This window comes from Rhinoderma darwinii, chromosome 3, assembly GCF_050947455.1.
Source record: "Rhinoderma darwinii isolate aRhiDar2 chromosome 3, aRhiDar2.hap1, whole genome shotgun sequence".
In the NCBI taxonomy this organism is placed as follows: domain Eukaryota; kingdom Metazoa; phylum Chordata; class Amphibia; order Anura; family Rhinodermatidae; genus Rhinoderma; species Rhinoderma darwinii.
In genome coordinates this window covers 10492543-10507702 of record NC_134689.1, presented here as the reverse complement: position 1 = coordinate 10507702, position 15160 = coordinate 10492543, and the positions used below count along the sequence as shown (strand labels likewise).

The following is a 15160-nucleotide window of genomic DNA, read 5'->3' as shown; positions in this document are numbered from 1 at the left end:
GGTCTTATGCTGGTGTGGCAGCGGGGGGACAGCGGGCCCACCCATCTTCATCCTCAAGGTCCGGGGATGGTAACTTGCAACAACGTCTCTTGGACGCTTTAAGAGAGGGAAAGCAAACCCTAACCATAGGGGGAGTGCAGAAGGACCTGTCTTTCTGGATAGACAGATATGGTCTAAATGCCTTCCGAGAGCAACGAGGAGATCAGTGGTCGCTCCCAACAGCCGGGCAGGCTGTAGCCAGGAGGAATGTGGTCCGTCTCCGGTGGCGTGGCAATGATGCGTGCCCTCCCAGAAAGAGGGTGGTGGAGCTGCTGCTGGGGATGGGCTTCAAGGCGAGTGACATCTTTGCCTTGATACATCCTCATGGCTCGGTCGAGTTTGACATCAGCTTTGTTCACCTAGGGGGCCTTGAGGTCTTCTGGGGGAACTACGAGCTGATGAAGGACGAGCCTGGCTGGCGAGACTTTGCTGCACAAGCAATTTCTCGCCAAAGTGGTCCCAAGAGAGTGACCGTTCTTACCCGTAATGAGTCACTCTCTTGTATTGATATCATGACCTGGTTGGGAAGGTACGGAGAGGTAGTAGAGATGCCACGGAAGAACATGGATGAGTTTGGCATCTGGTCAGGGGCCTGGACGTTCATGGTTAAATTAAAGCGTCTGGGACAGACGGTGTCCCACATACCATCGTCTGCTTTCCTGGGAAGAGATCGGATCCTTGTCTTCTACCAGGGGCAGCCGAAGTTGTGTCACCGGTGTGGCGACCCCTCACATTTGAGTGCAGGCTGCAAGGTGCAGAAGTGTGCTCATTGTGGGGGGATTGGTCATCTAGCCGCATCGTGTGACCGGATTCGGTGCAACCTGTGTGGTGACTTAGGTCACCCGTTCAGTCGGTGTCCTCGCTCTGTTGTCAATGCTTGTTCCAAACCTGCGGAGGATGAAAGGAGGGAGGCCTCCGTGGGTGAGGGTGCGGGCAGGGACGATGGGGCACAGGGGCAAGGGAAGAATGCAAAGAAGGGTCCCCCTTCTCGCCAGAGAAGGGCGGAGAAGCGAAGGAAGGAGAGGATTTGGAGGGCGCTCCAGGAAACTGGGACAACCTCTGATTCGGATCTGGATGCCCCCCCTGAATCTGATGCCCCTGGGGAGGCCGAATTGAATGGGGAGATGAGGAGGATCCAAAGGGAGCAGAGGGCTGAGGACTCTCAGTCCTCCCACTATGAAAGTGTGGGAGAGGAAGAGAGGACTCAGCCTACAGCAAAAGGGACACCGGGCAAAACCCAAGGGCCAAATACATCTGGCCCCGCCCTGGCCCAGGAAGGTAAATCCTGTACCCCCCTGGTGCGCTCTACTGATCGATACCATGCTCTCGTGGACATTCCAGCCTCTCATACTAAGAGGGAGGGCATGGTAGGGCACCCTAGAGTCGTTGAGCCTCCCCTGCTGCAGGGGCCGTTGCCCCCAGAGGGGGAGGTTGACCCGGTACTTGGGGATGAAGATGGGAATAGGGTGGTGAATATGGACTCCTCAGTTTGCAAGAAGCGAGGCAAAGAAGGGGGGTCCTCATCAGATAGAGGGGGGGGGTGGGAAGAAGAAAGCCGTCTAACTCAAACATCCATGATGGCGGCACCCACTCCGTTGACGCTGGCATCAATTAACGTTGCCAGCATTAAGTCAGATAGGGCGAGATTTGCAGCCTTTGATTTTCTTGGCCGAGTTGAAGCCGACATTTTGTTTTTGCAGGAGACCAGGCTGTCACTTTTGGCAGACGTCGTTAAATCTAGGAGGGAGTGGCGACGCGGGCCCTCCTACTGGTCTCTTGCGGCTGAGCCCTATAGCGGAGTGGCGGTCCTTTTCACCGCACCGGTAACATGCCGACGGATGATTGAGTTAGAAATGGGGAGGTGCTTGATCTTAGATGTCCTCATGAGGGGACAGGAATTAAGACTAATCAATATATACGGACCCCAGAGCAAATGGGACCGTAAAAGTCTCTTCATGAGGATTAAGCCTTTCCTTTTTTCAGGTCGACAAGTTATCTTTGGAGGGGACTTCAATACTGTCATGAGACCCCGAGATAGAGGAGGTTCCGGAGATAAAAAATTGACCTACGATAGTGTAGCATTAAAAAATATAGTTAGCGATGCTCGCCTGGTGGATATCCACATCAGGCATACCCCAGGCCACTCGGGTTTCACCTATCGTAGAGGTAGTTGTAGGTCTAGGATAGACAGGTTTTTTTTGAAGGAGGAAGCCATCTCTTCACCAGTGTCCGTTGTTGAGGTGGAGTTCTCCGATCACTGTATGATTATTTTCTCTTTGAACATTGCAGAGTCCCTCCAGATGGGAAGAGGTATATGGAGGCTGAATTCTACTCTCTTGGAAGAAGCGGAGATAAGACAGGCCTTTGAGGATTTTCTTCAGAGCCAGGTACCTTTGTTGGATCTCAGTGGTACTAAGTCTGAGTGGTGGGAGTTGTTTAAAGTCCGGGTGGCAGGATTTTTCCGCAGGCTCTCGAGCCTCAGGTCCATGAGTAGGTACCGCCTATATCAGGAACTGAGGAGGAAACTCGAACATCTGGTCTCAACCGGGGGTAGTGGGGAGGAGATCTCCGTGGTGAAAGCTTTGCTCAGGAGGTGTCAGTATGATAGGCACACATCTTTAGTTCTTGAGAGGGATTTCGGGAGGTACCGCTCGCCCGACCCCTACAGGAACTGTAAGATGTCAGTGAGTCGTAAGGTTGTGACAGGACTGATTGATAGTACAGGATCTCTGAAGAGATCCAAATCAGGGATCTTGGAGGTCGTCAGATCCTTCTACTCGCACCTCTTGGGGAAGCAAGATCCAAACCGAGACGAGATGTCGGCTTTCCTGGCTGAAACCATCCCTGAGCCAGGGGTAGACCCCTCTCTCGGTGTTTTGATAGACTCGATCAAGGAAGAGGAAGTGGGATTGGCGATTGATGGGCTTGCCCTCAAAAAATCGCCAGGGCCGGATGGCTTAACATCCGAGTTTTATAAGACTTTTAAAGGAACCCTAGTTCCCCTCTTGACTGAGGTGTTTAATGAGTGCCTTTCCTCGGGTACTTTGCCAATGTCAATGAGGAGGTCGGCCTTGATCGTTTTATCGAAGGGTAAAGACTCGACCCGTATTGAGAATTGGCGTCCCATAGCGCTGCTCAATACGGACAGAAAGGTTCTCGCAAAGGTGCTGTTTAATCGGCTGGTGAAGTTTGCATCCCGGCTCCTTTCGCCGGTCCAGCATTGCTCTGTTCCAGGCCGCAGCACATTTAGTGCTGTCCTCAGTGTCAGAGAGGCAGTGGAGCAGGGAAATTCTGGTCGGTGGGAGGGGTACATCCTGTCCTTGGACCAGGCCAAGGCTTTTGACCGGGTGGACCACGAGTACCTCTGGTCGGTCCTTCTGAGGTACGGCCTACCGGGGGGGTTTGTCAATTGGCTACAGACCTTATACACTGGGGCTGAGACTTTTGCGCTGGTGAACGGTTGGGTTGGAACCCCCTTTGAGGTTGGGTCTGGTGTCCGCCAGGGTTGTCCCTTGAGCCCTTTGCTATATGCGTTCGCAATTGATCCTTTTCTTAAAAGGATCGATCGTGGGCCATTGGCGGGAGTCGGGGCCGGCCTGGAGGGGCCGGAGGCCACTCAGAGGGTGGTTGCGTACGCAGACGACGTCTCCATTTTTGTCTCCTCGAGAGGGGAGGCAGAGTGGGTGATGTCGGAAGTGGAGCGTTACTCATTGGCATCTGGGTCCAAGATCAACCGGGATAAGTGCAAAAGTCTCTGGCTGGGAGGAGGAGATCCTGGTTTTGATCTCCCGGACACCCTTCCAGAGCCTCAGGGGTCTGCTAAGATCTTAGGAGTCGAATTTGGCCCGGGTGATTACCCCAAGAAGAACTGGGAGGATAGGCTGAATCTAGTTGCCCAGAAGGTCGACCAATGGAAGGGTTGGTCCTTAACCCTGAGGGAAAGGGTTCACTTGGCCAAGGCCTACCTGGTGCCCATGTTGCTTTACCTGGGCAGTGTGTGCATCTTGCCAGAACCTCTCTGGACTCGGGTCTATAGCCTGTTCTTCCAGCTGTTATGGGGGAACAGGCTCAACCTAATCAAGAGGGAGGTTACTTACCTACCAAGGACACTAGGCGGGTTAGGTATGGTTAACCCGGTGGTGTTCCTAGTGAACACCTTTGTTAAGATCAACCTGGCAAACCTCTGGCAAGAGAGGGCTCCTTGGTGGATATCCTCCTGCAGGGGGTGGTTTCGGCCTTTCTTCCAGGAATGGGAGAGAGGAGGGCAAGTGAAAGACCTGCGTACACCTCACGGACATCTCCCGGCTTATGCCACCCTGGCGCTGAAGATTGTTCGCCGGTGGGGTCTGGAGGTGTGGGAGATCAGGACCATGTCGAGAAAATTTCTTGACAGGAGGGTCCTGATGACCCACTTCCAGAAGCCCCTGGCGCTCAAAGACTGCCCAAGTAGTGACCTCGGGGTGGGATTAAAACTTTTAAATTCAGCGAGGATTCCCCAGAAGTTTTGGGATCTGGCTTGGCGTTGCTTCCATGGGAGACTGTATGTGAGGGGCAATCTAAAGTGCAGAAGCTCTGATGATCGGGATTGCCCCCGGGAGGAGTGCGGCGGAGTGCTGGAAAGCATGGAGCATTTCCTGCTTCATTGCCCTTTCAATACAGAGGTATACAAAAGGGTGGGAGCCTCCATTGGTTGGCCAGGCCTAACCAGCCTCTCCTATGCTGGGTGGGCCTATGGAGTGTTCGGAGACCTCGGTGGTAGGGACCATTGCACCTTGTTTCTAGTCAGTATAGTGGTCAGGCACTTTATGTGGAATGCACGATGTCTAGTTTCTACCCAGAAGAAAATCCTCCTAGTGGATGAGGTTGTTAGCAATATCATGGGTGACCTGGTGAAGGTGCATTCTTTGGAGGTTGGCAGATTGGGAGCATCCAAAGCCTCTCGTCTTTGGAGGGGCTTTTCCTTTTGGGTGCCTTAATGTGTCTGCCTTCATGAGGGAGGGGGAGTCGTCACCGGTGCTCAACTGGAGGTGGGGGTCTGCGTTCCGCTGAGGCACCAAAAAAAAATATAGCGATAGGACTCGGAATAAGGGAAAGGTGAGGGTCAGCATAGGGTCAGCTTTCAATAGGGTCAAGAAAGGGTTAGTAATAGGGTAAGGAGATAGGGCAAGCGATAGGGAGGGTGCAGCGGTGGACGTGGTACCTTGGCCTCTGGGGGGGAGCTGGGGGGGGCTTTCCCTTCTCTCTATCTGGTGATGGGCTAGGTAAGCACTGGAAGATTTTTGTTTTGTTTAGGATTGAAATGGCAGGAAAAAGGTTTACAAGCGACCGAACTTGGTGCTTTCGGGTACGGTGTATTTTGTATATGGTTTGGTATTTGGACAGGTTGGTGACGTGTATTGTATTATAATGTAGAAATGTTGTTAGAATAGGGATAGACTTAAGGGGGTTAATAGATAGGTTGGGAGGGGGTCGGGGGGGGGGGGGGGGTTTGCCTGACCCAGCCCCGGACTATGCGGACATGGGAGGACATGGGGCGGGGGGCTGGGCTGGGGTGTTGGGTGTGGTGGTGGGGGCCAGCATCTGGACTATGCGGACGTGAGAGGACATGAGGCGAGATGCTGGCTGGGGTGGTGGAGTTTAGGTAAGAAGGGTAAGGTTAGGGAAAGTCAGGATGTGTATAGTGTGATTAAAAAATATATATATATAAAAAAAAAAAAAAAAAAGGATAAAAAAAAAAAAAAAAATTGGGATTAGTATTATTATATTTTGGATTTTTGGGGTTATTATTATTATTATTTTATTATTATTATGTTGTTTCTTTAGGCCCTTGGTTGACGCGGGTCGGGGGATTTTCTGTTAGTACTTTGGATGACGTTTATATGATGTTTGTATATATTCTAGTTATTGTTTAGTTTCGGATGAAGTGTAGATGTAAGTATATAAGAGTGGGGTGTATGTGGCCGGGTCTGGTATCGTTTTCTCTTCTCATATACAGAGATGTATATAAGAAAATTTGTTTATAAGAATTGGGTTGTGACTTTTTGGTTATATGGAATTAGTTATGTATTTGTTTTTCAGTTTATGTTTTGTAAATTTATATAAAATAAAGAGATACAGGATGTAACTCAGGATCAGTACAGCATAAGTAATGTAATGTATGTACACAGTGACTCCTCCAGCAGAATAGTGAGTGCAGCTCTGGAGTATAATACAGGATGTAACTCAGGATCAGTACAGGATAAGTAATATAATGTATGTACACAGTGACTCGCATGACAGACTGATAGCAGCTGCTTGTTAGCGGCTATGACTCATACAGGGGGAACCGCAGCGGGGGTCCACCCTCTATGATGATGACTTGGCCTGATAGGGTATATAGACAGGGGTTGTCCTGATGTTTGATATATTTACTGAATGTCTTATCACACATCCATTGTGTAGGGCACTGGAGTAAATGAATTCAGCTTTTCGGTGCGGTGTTCTAATTAAATCCAATTAAATGTTAACACTGCTGGATCGGCATCCGAGGAAACATTACCTGCAGCGATCCAGCGATAGTGTGTGCTCCAGGAGCGGCCTATTCCATATCACGTAGCAAGACTATACCATTAGCCACATTGTATCAGGCTATAAATAGTCTCCGCTGGCCAGCGATACCCTTTGTTTACATTGTATCTTTCCAATGTCTGGCTGGCACCACTCCATACAGTCACCACGAGTCCTGCTACATAGTCACAGTGCAGCCAAGTAACAGCAGAGTGCTGAGCGTATGTGGAATATAGGGTGAGTTTCAGGTCAGGACGGGCGTATGTAAAGAAACACACTGGAGGCGTAAGTAAACAGGCGGCATATATTGCACATGCCGGGTCCTGTAACCCATGACAACCAGTCGGCTGCTACAATTAGGCCCATGTTGGAGATGTTTAAATATTTAGTAGGTCTGTGCCTGTTTCATAATAGAGGATAAGCGGTGCCAAATATGTCTGGTAGCCCCTTGTCGTATCTTAAAGGGTTGTCTCATCATTAGGATATGCCATCAAAGTCTGACCGGTGAGGGTCCGATTTCTGGGACCTCAGGGGTCTTTAGAATGAAGTGGCAGCAAAGCTAGGAAAGAACTGTGGCGATTCGTCTTCTGTCGGCTTTGGTTGGTTGGCCTATTACAGGTTAGAGTTATAATGACAGGTTATAGAAGTTTCCCTTGAAAATAAACTGATCACAAAATCTCCACCTGCCGGGATCCCCAGCGATCAGCTGTGATCGGTGGGGCAACCTGGCAGTAAGTGTTCAGTTTTCCTTCAGTGCCACCACAGGGGAAATGAAGTATTACACAGTGCCCATTCATATCAATGTGTTGTCTGTGTAATGCAGGACAGGACAGGTCCTCCAGAGAGAGAGACGCTCTTTGTAACCGCTCTCCACTCCGGCCAAGAGATGGGAATCCTCAAAGAGGACCCCCACTAATAAACTGGACAAGCCCTTTAACATCTATGGCCAGCATATCCTTAGTGAACTCCCCTGTATTGCCATTGCTTAGAACTGAAGAGCGCCTATCTGGAGGACTAAGCACTACCATGTATCTTGTGGACACCCATTGACTTCGGGGGCACCGTATATTATTACTACCGACTCTGTACAAATACGGAAGCACCAGGGTTTCCGACAGTCGGACTCACGCGATCTGCTCACAGTCAAGGGCGCTGCCTCAGGAAAGGGGGTCGTCCTAGGTGGACAATCCCACAAACTTGTCAATTCATCCCTTTCCATAAAAGAACATTCCAGGGTTGTTCTTTGAATCCTTGTGTCATGCTCCACCCCCTCAGATCTGGTACTCGGCAGAACACAGTGTATCGGCTTCGCCTGGATTGTTCCTTTAACATCGAACAGGACAGCACAGCAATCAGTTTTATGTAGATCTCTGAACTCCTTGTCCCCCTGAGCACCAATTTAATGGATGAAAGTATGAAGCCCCCTGTCGCCATCCCGACGCCCACGACCCGCATCCCGCTGTGATTTGTGAGTATGTGATATCAAATAGTTCGGAATCTCACACTGACAGTCCTAATGGTGCCGGATTATCGGAATTTTACTGTATATATTCTTACTGTTTGAAACGTTGTTGCGTTGCGACTCTGTAAGCGGAATGGAGACGCCATTCACACCCGCGGTTCTTTGTATATGGAGCAGCAGACACCGGGTGTTGTAAAATCACCCGGGTATACCGCCAGCCTAGCATACTGTGTGTTTCAATTCCTCACTGTTTTCGAGATCTCCACTTGCTATCAGTGAATGACAACATACTTGTCACGGCTGAGAGTTTGCTACAATTGTATCCAGTCCTTATACATTTTAACTGTACTGATACTTTGTAACAATCTACCAGCACAGGAGAGAAATTTGTCTTGCTGACGCATGGAGCTCACAGACTAGATACAATTGTAAGGGTCAGAAGGTTTTATGGAAACAAGAATGTTCCTATTCACCGACTGCAAGCAGAGATCTTGAAAATGGTGAGGAATTGAAACACAAAGTATATTAGAAAGTTACAGAACCAAGTGAGAGTTCTATCGACCTTTCCAGTATTTTTGACGGCAAGATTACCGGAACCGACGGACCCCAATAAAGGTCCGTCGGGGTTTGTCGATATCTGTTTGAACACGATGTAGCAGAGCTGTCACGGCTTCATTCTAAACAGAAGCTGTGATTCAAGTGTGAACAGAGCCGAAGCTTTATTTATATCAAACTGGAAAACAAGAACAGTACAGACTGATATGGCTGATAACAGAGAGCGTTAGATCACATTCAACTGCAAAGCCAATGGGAGAGAGGACAGACTGGCCCTTTAACGTCAGCATGTATAAGGATGTTTTTCTTCCCTTTGCTTGTGTGAATATGGCCCTAGAAGAGAATGAGCGCTGTATACAGCCGCTGGTGGAGCGGATGTTTATATATATATATAACAGACTGAATCCTGAAGCGCTTCTAGATTCCCGTCACACACCCGGTAGATTTGAGGGCAGCGCACACATTTTTTTTTGTGACGTCACATGACAGCAGAGGGATCAGAGTCTGGGGGCCAGGGCGGTCCACACACCTCAGGAATCCTGCAGAGGAACAAGGGTGGGGAGGGACAGGAAAGGTGGGTGGGGGGCTGGGGGGTAGAAAATCTGCCTGCCTCTGTCTGGATGACATCACCACTTCAAGCAGATGTGGGGACGATGGAAGATAAAGCGTCAGTGCTTAGTAAGAAGGTGGGTGGCTATACAGATGTAGTAGAGATGAGTTTGTCATTTGGCATAAGCCATGGTGGTGTCATGATGTGGTTTTACGTAGGACTTCTGGTAAACATACTGCATTGTGATGCCCAAACTATGCCACTGTTATTCAGCTCTGCTACATCTGTACATTATAAATGCACAACGTCGGAATTTGACTTGTTTCTTTGCTCATAAGTCTGACAGAGCAGTGTGTCATATGTCATGGGCTGTAGATTAGTATATACACTGCTAGTACATGCTGGGGGTTGTAGTGTTTCCGTTAATATGACAGCACGCTTGGATGACTAATGTCGATATTGCAGATCATCTATCTATCTATCAATCTATCTGTCTGTCTGTCTGTCTGTCTATCTATCTATCTATCTATCTATCTATCTATCTATCTATCTATCTATCTATCTATCTATCTGTCTGTCTGTCTGTCTGTCTGTCTATCTATCTATCTATCTATCTATCTCTCTCATATCTATCTATCTCATATCTATCTATCTATCTATCTATCTATCTATCTATCTATCTATCTATCTATCTATCTATCTATCTATCTATCTATCTATCTATCTATCTATCTATCTCATATCTATCTATCTATCTATCTATCTCATATCTATCTATCTATCTATCTATCTATCTCTCTCATATCTATCTATCTATCTATCTATCTATCTATCTCTCTCATATCTATCTATCTCATATCTATCTATCTATCTATCTATCTATCTATCTATCTATCTATCTATCTCTCTCATATCTATCTATCTATCTATCTATCTATCTCTCTCATATCTATCTATCTCATATCTATCTATCTATCTATCTATCTATCTATCTATCTATCTATCTATCTATCTATCTATCTATCTATCTATCTATCTATCTCATATCTATCTATCTATCTATCTCTCTCATATCTATCTATCTATCTCTCTCATATCTATCTATCTATCTATCTCTCTCATATCTATCTATCTATCTCTCTCATATCTATCTATCTATCTATCTATCTATCTATCTATCTATCTATCTATCTATCTATCTATCATTACTAGTTGTATGAAATATTTATATTGAATTCCAACCCTGTAAGACACACATACCTCCTTTAATTATAGCAGGTATTAACGTGTAGTGTTCACCCTGGAGCAATGTAAGACATGAGGAGGCTGTGTCCTGGGTGTATCCGTGCTTATCCGTGTCTCATTTTCCTTCCATCATTAAAGGACTAGGTACAGTGTTGCTCCAATGCAGTGCAGGCAGTGGGGACCCTGACACACTGCTCCAGATGAAGCACATTGACATTCAGAGATTCTGAGGTATAGAAGTCTCAGACCCCTATCCATACCACCCAAAAATGGAGCCACAGTAGCCAGGAGAGCAGTCTTCTTGTTGACACAATGTTTTGCTGGTTTGATCAGTATTATGTGTTCCGGAGCTGCTCTTCTCTTTGTAGCTGGAGACAGGAAATCACAACCATGGTCCGCCATTTTGTAGATTTTGTAATGCGGCTTCTGGTCACCCGGTCACCAATCCTATTTGTACACAGGTACTTCCCTGTCCTCTTGCATGTAAGTCTTGTGTATTTTACTCCAGTGGTCTCTGTATCTGCTTGGGTACATAGTGAAGGTTAGAACCATTCAAACTTCCTTACGGGCATCGTAAACCTGTGCAAGGATCCCCAATCCACAGGCACCACATGGAAGGAGCGGCCATGTTGAGGGTCATGGCACCCATCTCATCCACAAGGGATGTGGCATATACAACCAAGTAATTGTCCCTACTTTCCCAATATGAAGGGTGTGGTGGCATGGACCCGCATCAGGATTTGCTCTGAGGCACCACAACGTGAAAGTTGGCACTATCTTGAGGGTCATGCCACCCTCAAGATAAGGTTTGGGGTATACAAACAAGCTTGGGGTCCGGGTGTGGTGGTATGGACCAGCATCGGGATTTGCTATTAGACCCCCCTCTCTATGTATGACTTCTGCTATTGTCACATGAAAAATCCCCCCCCTCTCCGGAGGTCTACACTGATTTTCTTATTGAAGACTAAGTGTCCCGGGGGGGATCTCAGCCTCGTCGCCCATCAGTCTTGTGCGGAGCCCGATCCCAGCTGACGGGCTGCTGATAATTGGATCTGTTCTTCATAATAGGATATGTGGGTGTATGAGTAAGAGGATCTAGATTTGGGTAAGAGGATAGAAGTAATAGGATGCCGGCTGTATCAATCAATTAGTTTTTTGTCACCTCCTATCAAGGAACGATACCGGAGACCTTCTTATATTAATGACCGTTCCGTCGCTCGGGTCATGTGATCTGTCCAAATGCACAATATAAGTTGGTCACAACGTAGCCGGATCTGAGCTGACGGAGCTTATGAAGGATATGATGTCCGTAGTAACCGCACCTTCCATAGGGGAGATCGTAAAAACGACAAGGGTTTATGTCAGTAAAGCGTAATATTCGTATTATGAAAAGTTTTGCAATTTTCTAATATACTTTGTATTTTAATTAATTTTCCATTTTCAAGATCTCTGCTTGCTACAAATGTATCCAATCTGGTCAATCAGTCTGGACTCCAGGTTGATACATTTTACCTGCACTGATACATTGTAACAAACTATCAGAACAGGAGAGAGATTTGTTTGGATGATGTATTTAGCTCACAGAGGATTGGCTAGACTGGATGTAGTTGCAGCAATCCACCAGCTGTGAGAAGTATTAGGACTGTACAAGATTTCAGCCTCTGGATCTAAACATCGAATGATTCCGTTCACCAACCGCAAGCAGTGGTCTTGAAAATAGTGAAGAATTAAAGCACAAAGTGTAATCAGAGATGTTTGCAGTCGAAGAGACTTTCTTTCAATAAGGTTATAAGCCCAAATATTATCAGGGTTCGTGTATCAGAATTATTAGGTCATTACAGCCTCTGGATCGCAACATTTAATATTTCCATTAGCTGACAGCAAGCAGAGATCTTGGTGTGGAATTAAAAAATAAAGTATATTATATTATTATATTTATATTATTTTATATTATTTTCCTAACTTTTCGTTCTACAATAATTACTCTTTTCTTGCATAAAAATGGAAAACCCCTTTAAGAAATCCTGTTGAGATAGGAGGCGCCATAGTACTTTGGCAGCCACTTATCTCCATTCCTAGGAATAAAATGCCTGTTTGGCTCAGCCTTGACTTGTTTATGGGGCAGTCAAGAAAGACGGCTGTCAACCAAATAATCGTAACATCCCAATCGCGATTTCCAGGCGTGTTTTGGGGATTTGTGGCAGGAGTTAGGCTAAAGTTCTGGATTAGGAAACATTGATTGCCAGATTAAAGGACTTTTACGTAACATCAGAAGATAGTTCTACGCTAGAATCAAGTATCTGGATTACCGAATGCCGGATTAAAGGAATTTTACTGTATATACAAATACAAACATGTAGACTAGATACATAAGAGTTTACAATCTACAAGGTAAAGGGCGAAGATAGAAGAGCTGTGGGCTCGGCTACCATAAGAAATAAATGGGCCCCATCTGGGCAAATAGTCACGGGCCCAGTGCTCCCTATTATGTATATCAACCTCCAGCTTGTACCCTATTGCGGATGGCTGGGGGAAGGTTATACTTTCTCACTAGCACATTGACCCTCGTAGGTGAATGCCATATTTTTAGTCGGTCAAAGGCAGAGAGGGTGAAGTGTAGGGTACCGTAATGGGTACCTGATTTGCGCCTCATTTCCTATTAAATAGGACCATTTCATGTTATTAGGGAAACTTCATAGCGCCCGTGCTGCTGATTATATGCAAAACTGTTGAAGAACTACAACTCTCAGCATGTTCGTAGAGCAGGTGATGTCAAAGGACGAGAGTGCAGTTGATAGAAGCGGATCGAATCGTGACTCAAAACTCCTGGGGAGGGGAGAGAGAGGGGATTGTAAAATTTAGGTGGCAAAAATCCCCAAGCCAGGCAATTGCAGCAGCAAAGAGGCTTAGAGGAGCTGCCGTGCAAATCTTAAACACCGCTGAGAGTAAAGCCCAGTAATCCCGAGCTGCAGTAACTATTATCCCATCCCCCTCCTCCGCCAAGCCGGTCATCGGGACACCACGCCGTGATCCAGGCTCAGACCGCTCTCCTTACAAGACCTTGGTGTAAGGTGCATGGTGTCACCCTCTATGAACATCATCTTTCACCTATATTCCCCCACACACTCATTTATGAATATAGGGAGGGGGTAGGACGACCCACGTGGCGGAATGCTTAAGAGGGAAAGAGGATAAAGATTAATGTCTCCATGACAACCATTCCCGGCATGAGCTAAGATGTGATGTGAGTTTCGGATGAGCGCGATGCATGTAGAACCAGTGTGTTATGGGAGGTGAACGAGACGCGCGTGCAGGTATGCGGCACTGTCACTCACACCCAATCTAGATCATTGAAACTTTCTTTCGAATGCCCACAGTAATCAGGGAATTGCCACATTTTATAGTTGGAAAGAAATCATATATCCAGCATAGATGTAGCAGAGCTGAGTATTTCATTTTGGCACCACTTAATAGGGATACTTGTAATCTTCCATAGGGCCGCAGGCAAATCTGTTGCATTATGTTAAGTCAAATAATTCTAACAATATACAATTAATGCAACGCCAAAGAGTTAAATGACAAATTCATCTGCTAAATCAGTATGTATGTTCATGTGAAGAATTTCCGGAGGCCCCATAGACTCATGATAAATAGATGTTTTATATAATAATAAGTACATTCATCTTATTTTCTTGGTTCACGGGAACTATAGCATTGTTCATACTGAGCCTCCTGGTTCATGAATACAATGGCAGAACTGCAAGAGTGACACTTACACAGGCAGAGCAGCAAGAGACAGGGGGAAAAAATAGGAATGGAGTATTACTTATTGCTTACCAATCTAGATTTATATGCCATTCAGGCTCTCTGGAGAGTTGGGTGACCACACTACTGGGCTCTTAGGGAAACAATATTTGTATTTGTACTAGTTTTCCTAAATGTCCCATAAGAGAACGGGTGGGGGGTCCATATTAAAATGGGGCCCTCAATCCTGGTTTTAATTTCAGGTCCAGTTCCCTAAGATAGTGTTATTAGGCATGGGTAATGACCCCATAGCGGTGCCACAACTGAGACTGAGACAATATCAGTGCCTGGTACTCACTATCCCTCCCTGTAAAGATGGGTATACCCTCTGACAAATACCCAATGTATATCCCATTTGGACTACCCTCTATTGGAACATAGCCTTCTCACCCAGGGCGTACGTAACATAGAGATGGCTATGGGGTACTTGGAGGGGATGGAGAGGTCCATCGCCTTTGATATTCGGTGGCAAGAACCTATACAGGTCTCGCCTTCACAGGGGAAGTCCATTGTTTGCAAAGAAAGGGGAGGGGAATTGACTTAAGGGGTAAGATGCCCTGATACATTAGATGCACATTGCTGATCCTGCTGATTTAGGCAGGATCGGCGGACTATCTAATGTGTTCATGGGGGTGTCCCAACCCCCCTGATGGCAGATGTCGAGGTAAAGGTGGATCCGGTATATCGGACATTAACATGCTCAATCATTTGTTCTTACGGATGGTCAAAGATCAAACTGGGCCCCCCATTATAGTGTCGTCAACCCATAATGGGGGCCCAGTTTGATCTTTGCTGTGCGCCCCTGTCTCGTCTATGTCCCAGCAATTAGATCCGTGTAGCCGACCATGAATGGTGGAAACCATGTAATACATAGTCGGAAGAATGGGGGAGATCATGTTATACAGCGAGAGCCCCCTCTATGATATGACATCCATACGACCTATTAGCGATTGGCTAGA

The 15160-nt window shown here is 46.8% G+C and overlaps 1 protein-coding gene across 8 annotated transcripts in view; it reads left to right on the top strand.

Annotated features, from left to right (window-relative positions):
* DGKI (diacylglycerol kinase iota) overlaps positions 1 to 15160 on the top strand; it is a 229932-nt gene that overhangs the window by 30179 nt on the left and 184593 nt on the right. The window contains exon 1 of one of the 8 annotated variants that reach the window (XM_075855864.1): positions 9216 to 9288. The exons of the other annotated variants lie outside the window; for them this stretch is intronic. Within the exon in view, the coding sequence (XP_075711979.1) occupies positions 9245 to 9288 (44 nt within the window). The 5' untranslated portion in view covers positions 9216 to 9244. Of the gene's footprint in view, positions 1 to 9215; positions 9289 to 15160 lie in introns of those variants that run through there. 8 annotated transcript variants of the gene reach the window in all.